Raw genomic sequence first — 15,356 nt, 5'->3', positions numbered from 1 at the left:
GTCTCCCAGACGGTCATACATGTTCACAGCATGGGGGAAGTGTTGGTGGGAGCGTGCAAGAAAGAAGATTCAGGCGCAAGGCTTTGGGGGCTGAATCACAGCTTCTGAGCGAGAGAAACAAACTCGACGTGGGTCTTTGTGCAGAATGACCGGCTCCTCTCGGACCTCCTGAGCTTCTGGCACCTAGAGCTAAAACCCTTCCTATTGCATCCTGGGAGTGGAGGGTCCTCCCCGGTGCATGGAGGGACGGGTAGTCTTTTCCCTCCCCCGCCTTCCCAGCTTGCCCGCCTCAGAGGCCGCGTCTCTTCATCGTTCCCAGCAAGCCCCGCGCGAGAGCCGGCTACTGATTGGCTGCGGGGAGCGGGCGGCTCTGCCGGCAGCGGTTACCCGGGTTTCCGGTGCGCGGCCACCGCGGGCGAAGCCGTGAGGACGTCGGCTGTGGGGTCCGTCCCGTGGCGGCTGGAGGGAGGAGGCGATCAGAGGGTCCGTAGACCTGAGCGCTTTCGGTCAGTGGGAAGCGTCACGCAGATTCCGCGCGAGGGCTCGGGCCGGAGGGCAGGGCTGAGGCCTCTGCGCGTGCGCGGGTGGCTGGAGAGCGGGCGGCTCGCGGGGCGTGGGTGGCTGTGCGCGCGGGGGGTGGGAGGGAGGCCCATGTGGGGCCCGGGAGGCGGGGGAGAGGCCAGGAATCGAACGTCCCGCCACGTCAGTCACCGGCCAGGAACCTATCCCGCGCTCGGCGGAGCCTGAGGGGCCGCGTTGTGTCGGGAAGAGGCCTCAGGGAAAAGGAGGCCTTTCTTCCCCTGCGCCCGGAGCAGCGCCCCGACAACCCGCCTGTGCACACCAGGCTCCCCTGACCCGCCGGAGACGGAGGGAACCGAGGGTTACCGCCGGGGCAGGCCGACCAGCTTGTGTTTAGAAGCTTGGTGCATCCGGTATCGGGAATTCCGATCCAGGCTGATAAGAATTCCGAAGACTTGGGAAATAGCGAGTGTGCTTGTTTCTATAGGATCGGCTCCTCGCCTCGCACTGCAACCCACAATGAAGAACCAAGACAAAAAGAACGGGGCTGCCAAGCACTCAGGCCACACTTCCAACCCAAAAAGCAACCCGGGGCAAGTGGAAGCCGGACCAGCCGGAGCCCAGGGGCTGCCCAGCCGGGCGGCCTCCGCGGCACAAGCCGAAGGTTCCGCCCGCCAGACTCCCGGGAAGACGGAGGGTGTGTGGCAGCTCTGCTTTCCCTGCGGGCAGGGGGAGGAGCTTCCGGTCTAGCTTCTGGAGGTAGAGGCCCCTGTGGACCCAGAAAGAAGGAAGTTAGAATGGGCGGGGACAGTGCGGGTCTGTGCGCTCCCCACCGCGTCCAGTCCCGGGGGGTTGGTAGAGCCTTGGGCGCTAAGCACAGGAGCAGAAAGAGCTCTTGGGAGAAGGCTCTGACGGGATGAAATCGGGAGCAGACAAACGAGACACCAGCTTGCAAGTCCAGCAAGGAATAAAATATTCCTTGAAACGCCTCCTGTGCCAGTGGGTAACTGCTCTTTCTAGTGGAGTCATTTCTGGAACTTCTTTACTATCAAGAAATGATGCTCACTAGGAGAAGAAGGGGGTGGATTAGACATTGAGCTCCTGCTACATGCCATCCCTGTGTGCGGAAGGCTTTACCTGATTTCTTTTATACTCAGAAAAGAAATACTCCTGTCATTTTATAGGTAAATAAACTGAGGCTTAAAGAAGTTAGGCCACATTTAATCCAAACCAGTAAGTTTGGGCCTGAATAAATCCCAACCAGTGGTATCACCTTCTCGTTTCACATTCTGTCCTTCCTCCTCCTGTAGGAGCACAAGCCAAAGCCTCTCGGCCTGGGGCCCTCCGCGATGTCTCGGAGGAGCTGAGCCGCCAGTTGGAAGACATCCTGAGTACATACTGTGTGGACAACAATCAGGGGGGCCCAGGTGAGGATGGGGCCCAGGGTGAGCCTGCTGAACCTGACGATGCAGAGAAGTCCCGGACCTATGCCTCGAGGAATGGGGAGCCTGAGCCAGAGATCCCAGTAGTCAATGGTGAGAAGACCTCCAAGGGAGAGCCAGGCACAGACGAGATCCGGGCAAGTGATGAGATGGGAGACCGAGACCACCGAAGGCCACAAGAGAAGAAGAAAGCCAAGGGTCTGGGTGAGCAGAGGGCAACTACTTGTGAGGCTGGTGAGGGGAGAGTGTTTGGACCTGACCTTCTTTGGGCTAGCCTGATCTGCTAGGATTCAGAGTAAACCCTACTTCCCAGTGCAGTGGCCCACACCAGCTTAATCACAGCCAGGCTATGGGGCCATAGCATAGAGGTGTGCAGGTTGTTCACTGCACAGGGACTTCTGGCCGTGGGAGCAAGTGAGAAGCGAAATCCAACCTGCTCTCTGAGAAAATGGGGAGCAGGAGACCTGGGGGGACTCCTGTGCCAGTCAGCACCATTTCTAATCTGTGCGACCTTAGGCAAGGCCTTTCTCCTTTTTGGTCCTTAGCTGTCACTTCTCTACAGTAAGAGAATTGGACTAGACCAGGGTTGAAAACTCAAATAAGCCAAGCTAACCAAGAAAGTGCCCACTTCATCCAAGGGTTACTACCACCCGGTCCCAGCAAGTTGATAGCATGTAAAACTACAGGCTAAGTCTAGTTTCCTTTAAAAAAAAAAAAAACCCAGCCAGAGTTATGTGCAATCTCTAGATTTTTAACAGTTGGCGATTGGTATGCTAGGAGCCAAACAAAACCTATCTGTGGGTTGGCTTTGGCCCGTTGTGCCAGTGATTTGCAGTCTCTCTTGGAGCCTCCCAGGGTTGCCATTGCGGAAGTCTAGTGCTGTGCTATGTACAGTGGCCCTCCAGGGAGACCAGGAAGACTCTGACTCAGGCACAGGCATTGCAGGAAAGTAATTTGGGTGAGGGTGGAAGTAGAGGGCTATTGTGTCTTAAAGACTCAGAGTTGGGTGGTATTATACCCATATTTTATTCCCTGCTCACCTACCCCCTAACTGTCACCCTAATTTAAAGAAAGTTTTCTTTGTTTTCAATCTTAGCATCAAATATTGGAAGGTATGTTCATTTTAAAGTTCCCTGTTTGGCTACTTCTGTTGATAAGAGTTTCATAATTCTTGCCCTGACCAGTTTGGCTCAGTGGATAGAGCGTCGGCCTGCGGACTCAAGGGTCCCAGGTTCGATTCCAGTCAAGGGCATTGTACCTTGGTTGTGGGCACATCCCCTGTGGGGGGAGTGTGCAGGAGGCAGCTGAAAGACTTCCATAATTCTCAAGGAGACCTGTTCCTTTTTGCATCCTTTCTGTTTCAGAGAGGAGTTCCTTGCATTGAAACAGTAGTACTGAATTCATAGATCAGATACACACACACACACATTCTTTTTAATATATTTTATTGATTTTTTTACAGAGAGGAAGGGAGAGGGATAGTTAGAAACATCGATGAGAGAGAAACATTGATTAGCTGCCTCCTGCACACCTCCTACTGGGGATGTGCCCACAACCAAGGTACATGCCCTTGACCAGAATCGAACCTGGGAACTTTCAGTCCGCAGGCCGACGCTCTATCCACTGAGCCAAACCGGTTAAGGCTTTTTAAAAATATATTTTTATTGATTTCAGAGAGGAAGGGAGAGGGAGAGAGATAGAAATATCAATGATGAGAGAGAATCATTGATTGGCTGCCTCCTGCATGCCCCCCACCGGGAATCAAGCCCGCAACCCAGGCATGTGCCCTTGACTGGAATCGAACCCAGGACCCTTCAGTCCACAGGCCGATGCTCTATCCACTGAGCCAAACCAGCCAGGGCCACACACATATTTAATATCTTTATTGATTTCAGAGAGGAAGGGAGAGGGAGAGAAATAGAAACATCAGTGATGAGAGAGAATCATGGATGGGCTGCCTCCTGCATGCCCCCTACTGGGGATCAAGCCCGCAACCCGGGTATGTGAATCGAACCATGACATTCTGGTTCATAGGTTGATGCTCAACCATGGAGCCATGCTGGCCGGGCAGGAACACCTTTCTTAAACCTGTTGGTAGAGCAGGTAGTTGTTTTTTTCTCCCATTCCTGGTGCTCACCAAGGAGATTCCACAGAGATTTGGTCATTCATTTTTGTTGTTGGTAATCTTCACCCGAGGATATTTTTCTATTGATTTTTAAGGAGAGTAGAAGAGAGAGGAAAGGACCTAGAGAAACATCGATGTGAGAGAAACACATCGATTGGTTGCCTCCTGCACAAGCCCTGACCAGGGCCCGGGCCAGGGAGGAGCCTGCAACCCAGGTACATGCCCTTGACTGGAATTGAACCCCAGACCCTTCAGTTTGCTGGCCGACGCTCTATCCACTGAGCCAAACCGGTTAGGGCCAGTCATTCATTTAATAAGTATTTGTTGAGCATGTCCTCAGCGGGGCCGCTAGGGACAGCACTGAGCTGCGTTGGCAGGCAGAACTGAGTTGGTTGCAGACCTCATGAAGCACACAGAGTAACAGGAAAGGCAGCCAGTTCAACAAACAGAAATGTAAAGTATGATAGGTGGGCCCAGGCCTGGAGGGCCTCCCAGAGAAAGGGGTACATGCCTTTGTTCCCTGTACTTTGCAGGAAAGGAGATCACGTTACTGATGCAGACATTGAACACACTGAGTACCCCAGAGGAGAAGCTGGCAGCTCTGTGCAAGAAGTATGCTGAACTGGTCAGTTCTCCCCCTTCTCCTTGCACCCTCTCTGCCTCGGAACATCAGCAGGCCACCCAGTATGGGGTTGAGGGTACAAGGGCAGGTGGGTGGCTTAATTTCTGTTCAACCTCTCTCAGCCTTTTCCGTATCTGACTGGGGGGGTCTAGTCCCTGCCACCTTTCGGTCTGACAGTACAGTAAGAAGAGAAATTGTACATTCCAGTGCCACAACATTAATCGTTTGATTTTCTCTTAATACCCAGTCTGTAGTCAGATTTCCCCAATTGTTTAAAAATGTCACTTTGATCAAATCAGGATCCAAAGGAGGTACATTTATTACGTTGTGTTGTTACAACTTTTTTCCTCCTTTACTCTAAAGCAGTTTTCATCTTATTGCCCTGCTTTTTTTCCCCTAACATTGACTTATTGCAGATCAGTTGTCCTGTTCTAGGTTTGTGGTGGCATTTAACTTGTTCCTTTAGCTTCTTAGTTCCTGGAAATAAAGTGGAATTTTTCTGGAAAAAGAGAGCAAAAGAGTTGAGGACATAAGGAATTTAAGCTGAGTGAGAAAGAGATTATTTAAAGGAAAGTGAAAGAGTGGTTGGTTCAAAGGCTTGAAGGTCCAATAGGGTAGTCGACCTGAGACCTCAGATATGGATTGGAGAGGATGAGCTTGGAAGATACGTGGTGGTCCTGGCTTGGGATGAGATCTTGGAGGTGGGTGCGGTTCTGAGTGGTGACAGTTGCCGATTGAAATGTGACTACTCTGAATCTGGATGTGTAGTTAAGTGTAAGACAAAGAGGAGTAGCAGGTGATCTCATCTGAGGGCATGAGCGTCCCCTGAATTGGGGGAATGTAATGGTCTGAGAGCTGGGAGAGAAACTAGGATCTGCTGGCTGTGTACTTCTGTCCTATCTGAGTGTCCATTTCTGTATCCTTGCGGTATGGGGGCCCTAAGGGTTATTGTGAGGAGCAAATGGAGTGCCCGCACAGTGTCCGACCTGAGCTGTTATGGCTGGAGTTGGGGGAGAGGGCCCGGGTTAGGTCAGCCCAGGGACCCTGGATCCCCATGGGAAGAGCCTTCAGGGTACTTACCTGCCCTCCTGTCCCAGCTGGAGGAACATCGGAACTCCCAGAAGCAGATGAAGCTCCTGCAGAAGAAGCAGAGCCAGCTGGTGCAAGAGAAGGACCACCTGCGCGGCGAGCACAGCAAGGCCATCCTGGCCCGCAGCAAGCTCGAGAGCCTGTGCCGCGAGTTGCAGCGCCACAACCGTTCCCTCAAGGTAGGCTGGCTGGGCCCCCTAAGACGGACAGTTGGTTACCTTAACTTCCACTTATCTTTGGCGGCTTTTCCCTTAAAAACTAGCACAGGTTTTCAGTACAGAAGTAGATTTCCCCAGTAATGCCCTGATTAGCAAGAACTACTTTTAACCATTTGAAATGTATTTGTAGTAGGGAAGGTAAAGGCTAAGAGTCAAAGAACCAGAGTGCTTGCCTTCAGGAGTTCTCAACTCCATCATAGTCCCCAGGTAAGCTGGGGTCCAGTGCTGACCAGCAGCTCTTGTCCCAGTGTTGGTCAGTCAGGAATGTGGGTCCTTTATCCTTGTTCTGCCTTTTCTAGGGTGGGGTCACTGGTAAAGCCTGGTCACTGCTATGACCTCCAGGTCATACAATTTGGATTACTAAATAAATATATGGTATTTTGCAACTTGCTTTGCTCGTTTTTAGTTTGTCTTTTAAAACATTACAAATTTAATGTGTTTGATGTAAGATGATAAAAGTATAACAAGTCAAAGGTAATCGTCACCCACTGTCCTCAACCCCAGTGGCCAGCAGAAATCGCTGGGAAGTAAACCTAATAAACCTTTTAACTTTCCTGTCTACATAGAAAATCTTACATACAGTTTTTTAAGTAAAAGTATTATACATGTATTTTTCCACATGTATTTTTCCATATCCTTTACACAACACTTTATCTTTCCTCCCTGTCGTTATACATAGAGCTATCTCATTCTTTTCAGCAACGTCATTATATGGGTATATTGCATTTTATTCCTGTCCTCATTAAGGTATTTTTGCGTAGCTTCCAATTTTTTACTGTTATCCTATATAACAAAAGCCTAATATGCAAATTGACTGAACAGCAGAACGCCCAGTTGCTATGATGTGCACTGACCACCAGGGGGCAGATGCTCAATGCAGGAGCTGCCCATAGGCCAGCCAAGGCAGGGAGGGGGCTCCCAATCACCCCACCAGTCGCCCTGCAGATCAACACTGGTCACCAGCCAGGCCTGGGGACCCTACCCATGCATGAATTTCATGCACCGGTTCTCTAGTATATAGAGAGGTAGTGAAAATTCTTGTTACATATGTCCCTGTCTAATTACACAGAATTTATCTAAGATAAATCTCAGAAGTGATATGTCCAGATTGCCTTCCCACTAACTGTGTCTGAGTGCCTAATTCTGAACAACTTTGCCAAACCTGGGTATTTCTGAATCATAACTCCTTAATGGAATGTGTGGGGGGGGGGGGGGGGGGGGGCGTTGGCTGTCAAAGATGAAAGCACATTAAAACAAGACTAAAGGCCCTGGCCAGGTAGCTCAGTTATTTAGAGCCTGTCCCAATATCTCAAGGTGTGGGTTTGATCTCTGGTCAGGGCACATACAAGATGCAACCAATAAATGCATTAAGTAAGTGGAACAACAAATTGATATTTCTCTCCCTTTCCCTCCCACTTCCCTCCCTGTTTCCCTTCCTCTCTCTAAAAATTCACTAAAAAAAAAAAGAGAGACTACTTTATAAGTCTGGAAGCATAGGCTTCAGGAGATCCAGAGTTCTTTAGAACGGCTCTTACCAAGTATGCCTGCATTTTTCTAGGGAGAGGCTCTCTCATTGTTGCCACCTGAGATACAGAAGGGTCCATTAGGAGCCCCCATTGCTTGACATCTTGGAGCCTGGCTATTCATCACTTTGAGAGCAGGGAGGACTATTAATAGAGACCATCCTGGGGCTAGTTGGGTGGCGGTGGGGAGGAGCCTTGCGGGGCTGGCTGGGGAGCAATCGATGATGGAACTGGGTCTGACTTCTCTGCCCAGGAAGAAGGCGTGCAGCGGGCCCGGGAAGAGGAGGAGAAACGCAAGGAGGTGACCTCGCACTTCCAGGTGACGCTGAATGACATTCAGCTACAGATGGAGCAGCACAATGAGCGCAATTCCAAGCTGCGCCAGGAGAACATGGAGCTGGCTGAGAGGCTCAAGAAGCTGATTGAGCAGTATGAGCTGCGAGAGGAGGTGAGGTGTTGTGGACAGCACCTTGGCCAGGGAATTGGAGGTTGTGGGTGTGGCAGGCACTGGGACAGCACTTTTCAGGCTTCATTCCATTCTCCCATTCTTTTTTTATTTTTTTAAGAGTTTCAGTATCCATTGATTGATTGGTTTCAGAAAGGGAGAGGGGAAGAGGGATAGAAACATTAGTGATGAGAGAGAATCATTGATTGGCTGCCTCTTGCACGCACCCCCAAATCAGACACGTTAATATTTACGAAGTTTATGCCCTGACCGGTTTGGCTCAGTGGATAGAGTGTTGGCCTGCGGACTGAAAGGTCCCAGGTTCGATTCCAGTCAAGGGCATGTACCTTGGTTGCGGGCACATCCCCAGTGGGAGGTGTGCTGGAGGCAGCTGATCAATGTTTCTCTCTCATCGATGTTTCTAACTCTCTATCTCTCTCCCTTCCTCTCTGTAAAAAATCAATAAAATGTATTTTAAAAAATAAAATAAAATAAAATATTTACGTAGTTTAACTTTGAGTGTACTCACCTACATTATAATTAGCCATACAAAGGTACAGGTCATGTTTGTCTGCCAACTTCCGACAATTTCAGTTTTCAGAATTTTTTAGAATTTGAAATCCCAGGGGAGGAGCTAGACCTGGGGTCAGTGATCTACTCTAAAGGCTACGTCCTCTGATTCCTTGCTGCTCTTCTGACCCTGTCACCAGAGTCCCTCTCTTTGGGTCTTCACATGCTTGGCTTTTCTGGGCCTCTGTTTCTTTGTGAACAGAGAGACTGCCAGCTACCTTACAGCCCCAGACCAGACCCCTTCCTAGGCCCTGGAGGTGTGGTGATAGGTGATAGGTGGGCTAGGCAAGACCCTGCCCACATGGGCTCACAGTCCAGTGCGGCAATCATTGTGTGCAGGGCCTAGAGGGGCCTCCTCTGGGAACAAGGCTGCTTGTGATGCGTGTGGTTTGAGAGGAGTTGGTTTGGTTCCTGTCCTTCAGCACTGAAAGACATGGACGCTTACTGAGCCACCAGAGTGAGGCACCTACTTCAAAACCTGAGGACTTCCCCCTCCTGCACCCCACCCCCCACCTGTTTCCCACCAAGGCAAAATAGATTTGGTACTGCCTGCAGAGGTAGAGCTGTGGGCCCCAGGCCCTATGCTCCTCATTTACACCCCACCCCCAGTCAGAATCAGGCACTGCCATCCTGCCCCCTCTGAGCCTCTGGACTTCAGATCACAGGAGACTGAAATTCATGTCCCAAACTGGACACATCCCCAAGCCACCTTCCCTTCCTCATTCAAAAAACACATACAATTCCCCTACATCCCTTTTTTACCTTTGTAGCACTTGAGTTCATCACCTTCTCTCACCCGTCCTGGTTCCCAGGGCTCCTTCTGCAGTTAGGACAGCTATTCCTTGTGATAGCAAATCTTCACCTATAGATTGAGCAGAGCTCTGCCAATAGAGCTAAGCTGTTGTGTTGGCAGAGGTGTCGTTTTTGCCCTTCCCACTTACAAGGGAGTCAGGCTATAAAAGTGAGCGTTGTCAGCCCCATGCATTGATCTCTCTTGGGGCTGGAGATTAGAGTATTTATTAATTGACTTCTGGGAGCTGATTTCATCCATAACCCCTGTGCTCACCCAGGACTGACTCAGTGGGAGAGAAATAAGGTGAGGTTGGACAGTAGGCTTTCCAGGGACGTGGGGCCCATGTCCTATGGTACACATGGGAGTCCAGCATGTCAGATTGTGATGGGAGGCTGGGCAGGGAGCCCTGGAGTCTGTAGCCATTAGGCCGGCCTCTCTGAGAAAGGGAAAGGCAGGTCCTAACAGGTGGACCCCTCCCACCATGCTTTCCTGCAGCATATCGACAAAGTCTTCAAACACAAGGACCTGCAGCAGCAGCTGGTGGACGCCAAGCTCCAGCAGGCCCAGGAGATGCTGAAGGAGGCAGAGGAGAGGCACCAGCGGGAGAAGGATTTTGTGAGGCTCAGGCTCTGGGGTTGGGGGGTCTTGGAAGAGGTGGGTTGGGTTCTGGCTTAGCTCATAGTCACGTTTGTGTGGGAAAGGTTGGTGCCTGGCCAGAGCAGGGCACTGCTTCCTCAGATACCAGTCAGAGAGCAGGACACTTCAGTGGGTTCTGGTGTGTTTGGCAAAAAACACACACAGCCCCTTGGGGCTTCTAACGAGGTCTGATGTCCTATCTTGGAAATAGCTCCTCAAAGAGGCAGTGGAGTCCCAGAGGATGTGTGAGCTGATGAAGCAGCAGGAGACCCACCTGAAGCAGCAGGTGAGACAGTGTGTATCTTGACCCTGTGCCTCCAAGGTCTCCTCATTGGGACCCGTCCTGGGGGCAGGGCAGTGGGACCCTCATTCTAGGGCTACCTTGACAGCTCTGTGACCTTGCTGGGTCTGTTCTCTCTGGACCCGCCCAGCACCTGTGTGGTGGTGACCAGGTGGCTAGGTGAGCTTGAAGGACTTCATTCCTAGTCGGAAGTTGTGCTGCTTTTGAGGGGGTGGGGACAGATGGTTGGTTTTAATTCTATAAATTAATGTAATTCTGGAAGAAACATTTGAAAACAAACATAACAAAACAAACATGTCACCCCAAATCCTACTTTCTAGGCTTACATGAAGAAAAATGGGATCTCGGAATTGTTGGGTCAGAGGGCCAAGCATGGGTCTGAGTGTGTGGACCAGAAGTTCCTCTAGGGAAGTTCGGTCTTAACTGTGGGCTTCTTTCTCGCCCAGCTTGCCCTATACACGGAGAAGTTCGAGGAGTTCCAGAATACTCTTTCCAAAAGCAGTGAGGTGTTCACCACATTCAAACAGGAGATGGAAAAGGTAACACTGGCCCAGGCTGGGTATAGCTGCAGGGGCACAAGCTACTTCATTCAGAATGTGGTGCCTCACTGAGAGCTGTTTACAGTAACAGTGTGATTGAGACCAGGGGAGGGACTGTAAGAAGGAATCACACCCTTTCCTCCCTCACCTTCCGGGTTGTCCTGGAGAAGGGACTGCCTTGCCGTTTCCTGTTATTGGCAGTGGGCATTTAACTTGAGAGGTCCTAAGGTGGCACCGGAAGCACTGGCTGTGTCTGTACTGCCTTGCCTGCTGCCATGGGACCGTTGCCCCACCCTGGGGACACAGATGCAGACAGCTTGTGCCGTGACCATTTCCTCTGCCTGTCACATAACCCAGATGACTAAGAAGATCAAGAAGCTGGAGAAAGAAACCACCATGTACCGGTCCCGGTGGGAGAGCAGCAACAAGGCCCTGCTGGAGATGGCTGAAGAGGTGGGCTGAGTGCGCTCTGCAGCCAGGGTTGGGGTGTGCAGTTACTGAGTACCAGGCCGTTTTCTGTAGTTCTAGCAGTGAGTGATGCAGCTGGCATGAGGTGGAGCTGGGCACGTCTGTCCAAGTCCAAGGCACTGCCAGCTCTCCCCAGGGGAGGTGCTGAGCCCAGTCATAGGCCTGCAGTGGAAGCAAAGGGAATAAATGGAAGAAAAGAATAAGGAACAAGAAAAACAAATGGTGCCAATGATCGTTTGTATGTGGAGTGGCCCCGATCATTTGATTTTGTGACTTGAGATGTAGGAGAGGAAAGTAACTCTATGCTAGAGTAGCTACTGCAGCCAGACCTGCTGAATGTCTGTGCTATGCCAGTTCATTGAACCTTCCCTTGAGATCTGTGAGGTTGATGTTAGTAGACGAGTTTAACAGATCAGGAGATCGGCTACAAAACCAAGTACTTTGCCAAGGTCTCCTGGTAGATATTTGGAGAAATACATTGTCTCTAAGCCACGCCCCTCCCCTACACCACATTGCCCTCAACTGACAGCCAGGTCTTGGCATAAATCAGGGCTGTTACTTGAACGGGGCCAGCTTTGGACTCCAGTCTGCTCCCAATGTTGTTAAAGTTTGAATGTTTTCTACCAAGTGGCAGTGGCAGGTGGAGGATCGATGGCATGACACTGAAAGGCCCCCTTTCTCTCCCTAGAAAACCCTCCGGGACAAAGAGCTTGAGGGCCTGCAGGTGAAAATCCAGCGGCTGGAGAAGCTGTGCCGGGCGCTGCAGACAGAGCGCAATGATCTGAACAAGAGGGTACAGGACCTGAGTGCTGGTGGCCAGAGCCCCCTCACTGACAGCGGCCCTGAGCAAAGGCCAGAGGCTGCCACTGCCTCCAAAGAGCAGGGTGGCGAGGGGTCCAGGGTCCAAGCACCTAGCTCTACCGGAGCCACAGAAGCTCCCTGCTGCCCTGGAGCACCAAGCACAGAAGCGTCAGGCCAAACAGGGCCCCAGGAGCCCACCTCCACCACCGCCTAGGGAGCCTGGCACTAGGGGCATGCTGGGAAGGGAGCAAGCAGCCCAGCCAGGCCTGGCCCATGCAAGGCTCCCACTGCTAAGTAGTCCAGTGTCGAGGCCCAGGGTGCTCTGACCTGGCTGGCATATGACACTGCAGTTTGAATTTCGTGGGTCAGCTTCACATACATATGACATGTGCAAGGCCTCATACATTTATACCTGTGAGTGTAAAATAGGCTTGCACTGGATGCAGAGCGGGTGTGTACAGATGAAGGCAGTGGCTCTTCTGTGAGCTGAAGAGTCGAAGCGGAGTCGTCATCTGTAGCCGCCTTCAGTGACCTGGCAGGACAGTGACTTGAACATTTCTCTGCCTGACATGAGGCTAGACCCCTCCCCTCCCTGCCCTTCAGGGATCATGACAAGTGACACACCCAGGCCTGACTGTGTTTCTCTTGTTGGCAGGGCTTTGGCAGCTCTGGCTCTCCTAGCTCCTCTGGACGCTTCTTTGCTTTTCTTAACCAGGAAAGGGGTCCCCAGACAGAGCCTTGGCAGGGCACTCAGAGCTGGTGATCAAACCAATTTCCTGCCTCAGACAAGGAACCTGGAGAATGTTCTGTGTAGGATGGTGTGCTGGTAGGGAGCCCTTTCAGCACTGCTTCCCCCGCCCTGTGGTAGTGCCAGGACCAGGCCAGTGATGCTTCTCAGTAGCCTTATCATTCACAGGTGCCTCTCTAGCCTGCACAAATGATTGATGGGATCACCCAAAGGATTCTTTCGGAAGGTTTTTTGTTTTTGTTGCACGTGACAGTGTTTGTATTGAGGGTCTTCTGAGGAGGGAGGAGGAATACTCTAGCAGTGGTGCCTGGGTTCCTGGCTTCCAGTGCCTCACCCCCCTCTCCACCCCACCCGGCACTTTTGTCATGTTGGTGCTTAGGTTCCTGTTTGATGAGATCAAATTGTGAGAGAAAGGAAAGGGCTTTGAATCCTATGGGTTTCAATCCTGGAAGGCCACCACCAATGCCATCACCACTGCCTCCATGTAGCAGTTGCTAGGCCCCAGGAGCAGCTGTTCCCGGTGGCTTTATGAGTCTGTTTCTGCTTCCTGCCCCCATCCCCACTGTGCAGTCCTTGAGATTTGCTCTGGTTCCATTGTCCAAGGAGTAAGAGCTGAGTGTCCTCGATATCCTACTTCTTCCTGTGTGGGGGCCCCAGCTCTTGTCTGACAATTGATGGATAAGAATGAGAATTGACTAACCCCCAGAAATCCACAAAATGGCTGCAGATATTCCCATAATCCCCTCTTACATGTTCCTCTATACTAAAAGTTCTGCTGGTTGCAAACTTGCCTAAGGTATTAGGCCATCTTAATACAGAGCAATTTTCTGGAACAACAGATGAGTCTTGGATCAGGAAGCAGAGCTCTGCTGGGCTTGGGGACTATGTCCCATCTCCAGCTGGGCCTGGGCTTCAGTGTAGCTGAGGGAGCCACAGACCAAGGTGGATAAAATGGTTGAGCTGATGCTTGCTGTATTTTCTTAAAGCTAATTCATTATCATATAGGTTCTTTCATCTTGCACAACTAGCCCATTCTTTCAGCCCTTAAATCCCTCTTATAAAATAGGTTCATGAAGAGTATTAAGTACTCCTTGTTCTGGCTTTGACCAGAGATGGCAAGTGGAAGGTACATCATTTCTCTGCTCCATAGTAGGTACCACTAGTCTCTGTTCAGAGTATTTCCTGCTCATTCTTGGTATTTCATTTCTTGAGGTTCCTTCAGCAGCCAGTGCTGAGACCTGTTTGCCATCCCTGGCTGAGATACTGCTCTCCTGTGGAGAAGTGTCTTCCCCTCTGAAATGGGTGTGTCTAGAATGGTCCCTGAACATGCCTCTTCCTGTTCCAGTAAGGCTCCCTCACTCATGCCGGGTTGAGGTACTCAAGAACTGCCCCATACAGGGTTTGCTGGGCTGTGGAAGCATTGGGAGGAGGCAGAAGCTTTTGCCCACCTCTTTAAAGATCAGGTAGACCTGCAATAGCCCACATGATTGCCTGCCTCACTTCACCTACCTCTTAAGGCCCATGGGGTTAGCGGGGAGGGAGCCCAATGTGATGGGGTGGGAACTCAGCACAACAGCTCTCTGAAACCAAGTGGAGCTACAGTGAGCAAGGTGGCCCCAGCTGGGCTTCCCAGGTCAGAAATAATGGGCCCTGGGCAGGGTAGAACCTTTGCTCTCAGCTCTGGGCATCCTGGCCAGGCTATAGGTAGGGATCCCATTCCTCTAACTCCATTGACCAAATCGTAATCACTACAGCTGTTCTGCTTGCTCCGCTTTCCAAAGTCAGCCCAGGTACCTGGGTGCTGCCAGCCAGGAGCCTGGGCCAGATGCAGGGGATGTGGCCTCTCTGAAGGCCAGTGCCTTCCTCACTAGGGCAGGTCCCATGCACATGACCTCAGTTCTAGGACCAAGAGCTGTGTTGGTTTCTTGGATTGCTAGCTTTTCCTCCAGGGGACCACAGCAGGCGAGGCTCACAGCCCAGAGCCCTTGGCTCTGCTGACGGTAGTTGTGTTCAGACCTTGTCCAGCTGAGAGCTTCATGTACACCAGATTCTAAGAGGTGTCAACAGCACTTTCTTGTTTGTTTTCCATGAGGTTTTTGGACCATGGGCTGAGCTCAGGCACTTTTTTCTGTAAGAGAATGTTATGTCTGTAAAGATGGTTATTTTCCCTCCTCTACCCCAACTGTGGTTGCCCTGGTGTCTAGGGGAGGGCCAAGGCCTGCTGAGCTGATTCTCCAGCTGCCCCAGCCCTCCCACCTTGCACAGCACAGAAGGTCACCCCAGGGACAGCCAGGTACCCACCTCCTGGGGGAGGGGTGCTGCCATCTGTCTCTAACTGCTTCCCTTATGGCCCAACTTGGCCTCCCAGATTTGTTTGAAGCTGTGCTGACAGCTTTTTTTTTTTGTCTCATTTTGGTATTCACAACAGCCAGGGACTTGATTTTGATGTATTTTAAACCCTATTAAATAAAGAGTCTGTTGCCTTATTGCTTCTCTCCTGACCTTTGTGGTCATTTG

At 51.3% G+C, this 15,356-nt stretch overlaps 1 protein-coding gene across 2 annotated transcripts; it reads left to right on the top strand.

Moving 5' to 3' along the window:
* The first annotated feature begins 349 nt into the window (after nt 1–349).
* On the top strand, nt 350–15,327 carry TXLNA (taxilin alpha). 2 transcript variants are annotated; one of them, XM_006094239.3, is made up of 11 exons: nt 350–506; nt 1,007–1,216; nt 1,830–2,165; nt 4,620–4,711; nt 5,806–5,976; nt 7,792–7,986; nt 9,842–9,961; nt 10,194–10,268; nt 10,730–10,822; nt 11,180–11,275; nt 11,979–15,327. In XM_006094239.3, the coding sequence occupies exons 2-11, from the start codon at nt 1,039–1,041 to the stop codon at nt 12,303–12,305; spliced, it is 1,683 nt and encodes a 560-aa protein (XP_006094301.1). In that variant the 5' UTR covers nt 350–506; nt 1,007–1,038; the 3' UTR covers nt 12,306–15,327. The 2 variants fall into 2 exon arrangements, with proteins under 2 accessions (XP_006094301.1, XP_023614214.1); XM_023758446.1 differs by lacking the exon at nt 1,007–1,216 and having other exon boundaries at nt 355–506.
* The last annotated feature ends 29 nt before the right edge of the window (nt 15,328–15,356 follow it).

The sequence above is a fragment of the Myotis lucifugus genome, unplaced genomic scaffold (assembly GCF_000147115.1).
Source record: "Myotis lucifugus unplaced genomic scaffold, Myoluc2.0 scaffold_131, whole genome shotgun sequence".
Taxonomy (NCBI): domain Eukaryota; kingdom Metazoa; phylum Chordata; class Mammalia; order Chiroptera; family Vespertilionidae; genus Myotis; species Myotis lucifugus.
This window is presented reverse-complemented; position numbering and strand designations above follow the sequence as displayed.

Coding starts and splice junctions, on each gene's coding strand:
- TXLNA (XM_006094239.3), top strand. CDS start 1,039: ATGAAGAACCAAGACAAAAAGAACGGGGCTGCCAAGCACTCAGGCCAC. Junction 1,217..1,829: donor GACTCCCGGGAAGACGGAGG/GTGTGTGGCAGC, acceptor CTCCTCCTGTAG/GAGCACAAGCCAAAGCCTCT. Junction 10,269..10,729: donor AGACCCACCTGAAGCAGCAG/GTGAGACAGTGT, acceptor TTTCTCGCCCAG/CTTGCCCTATACACGGAGAA.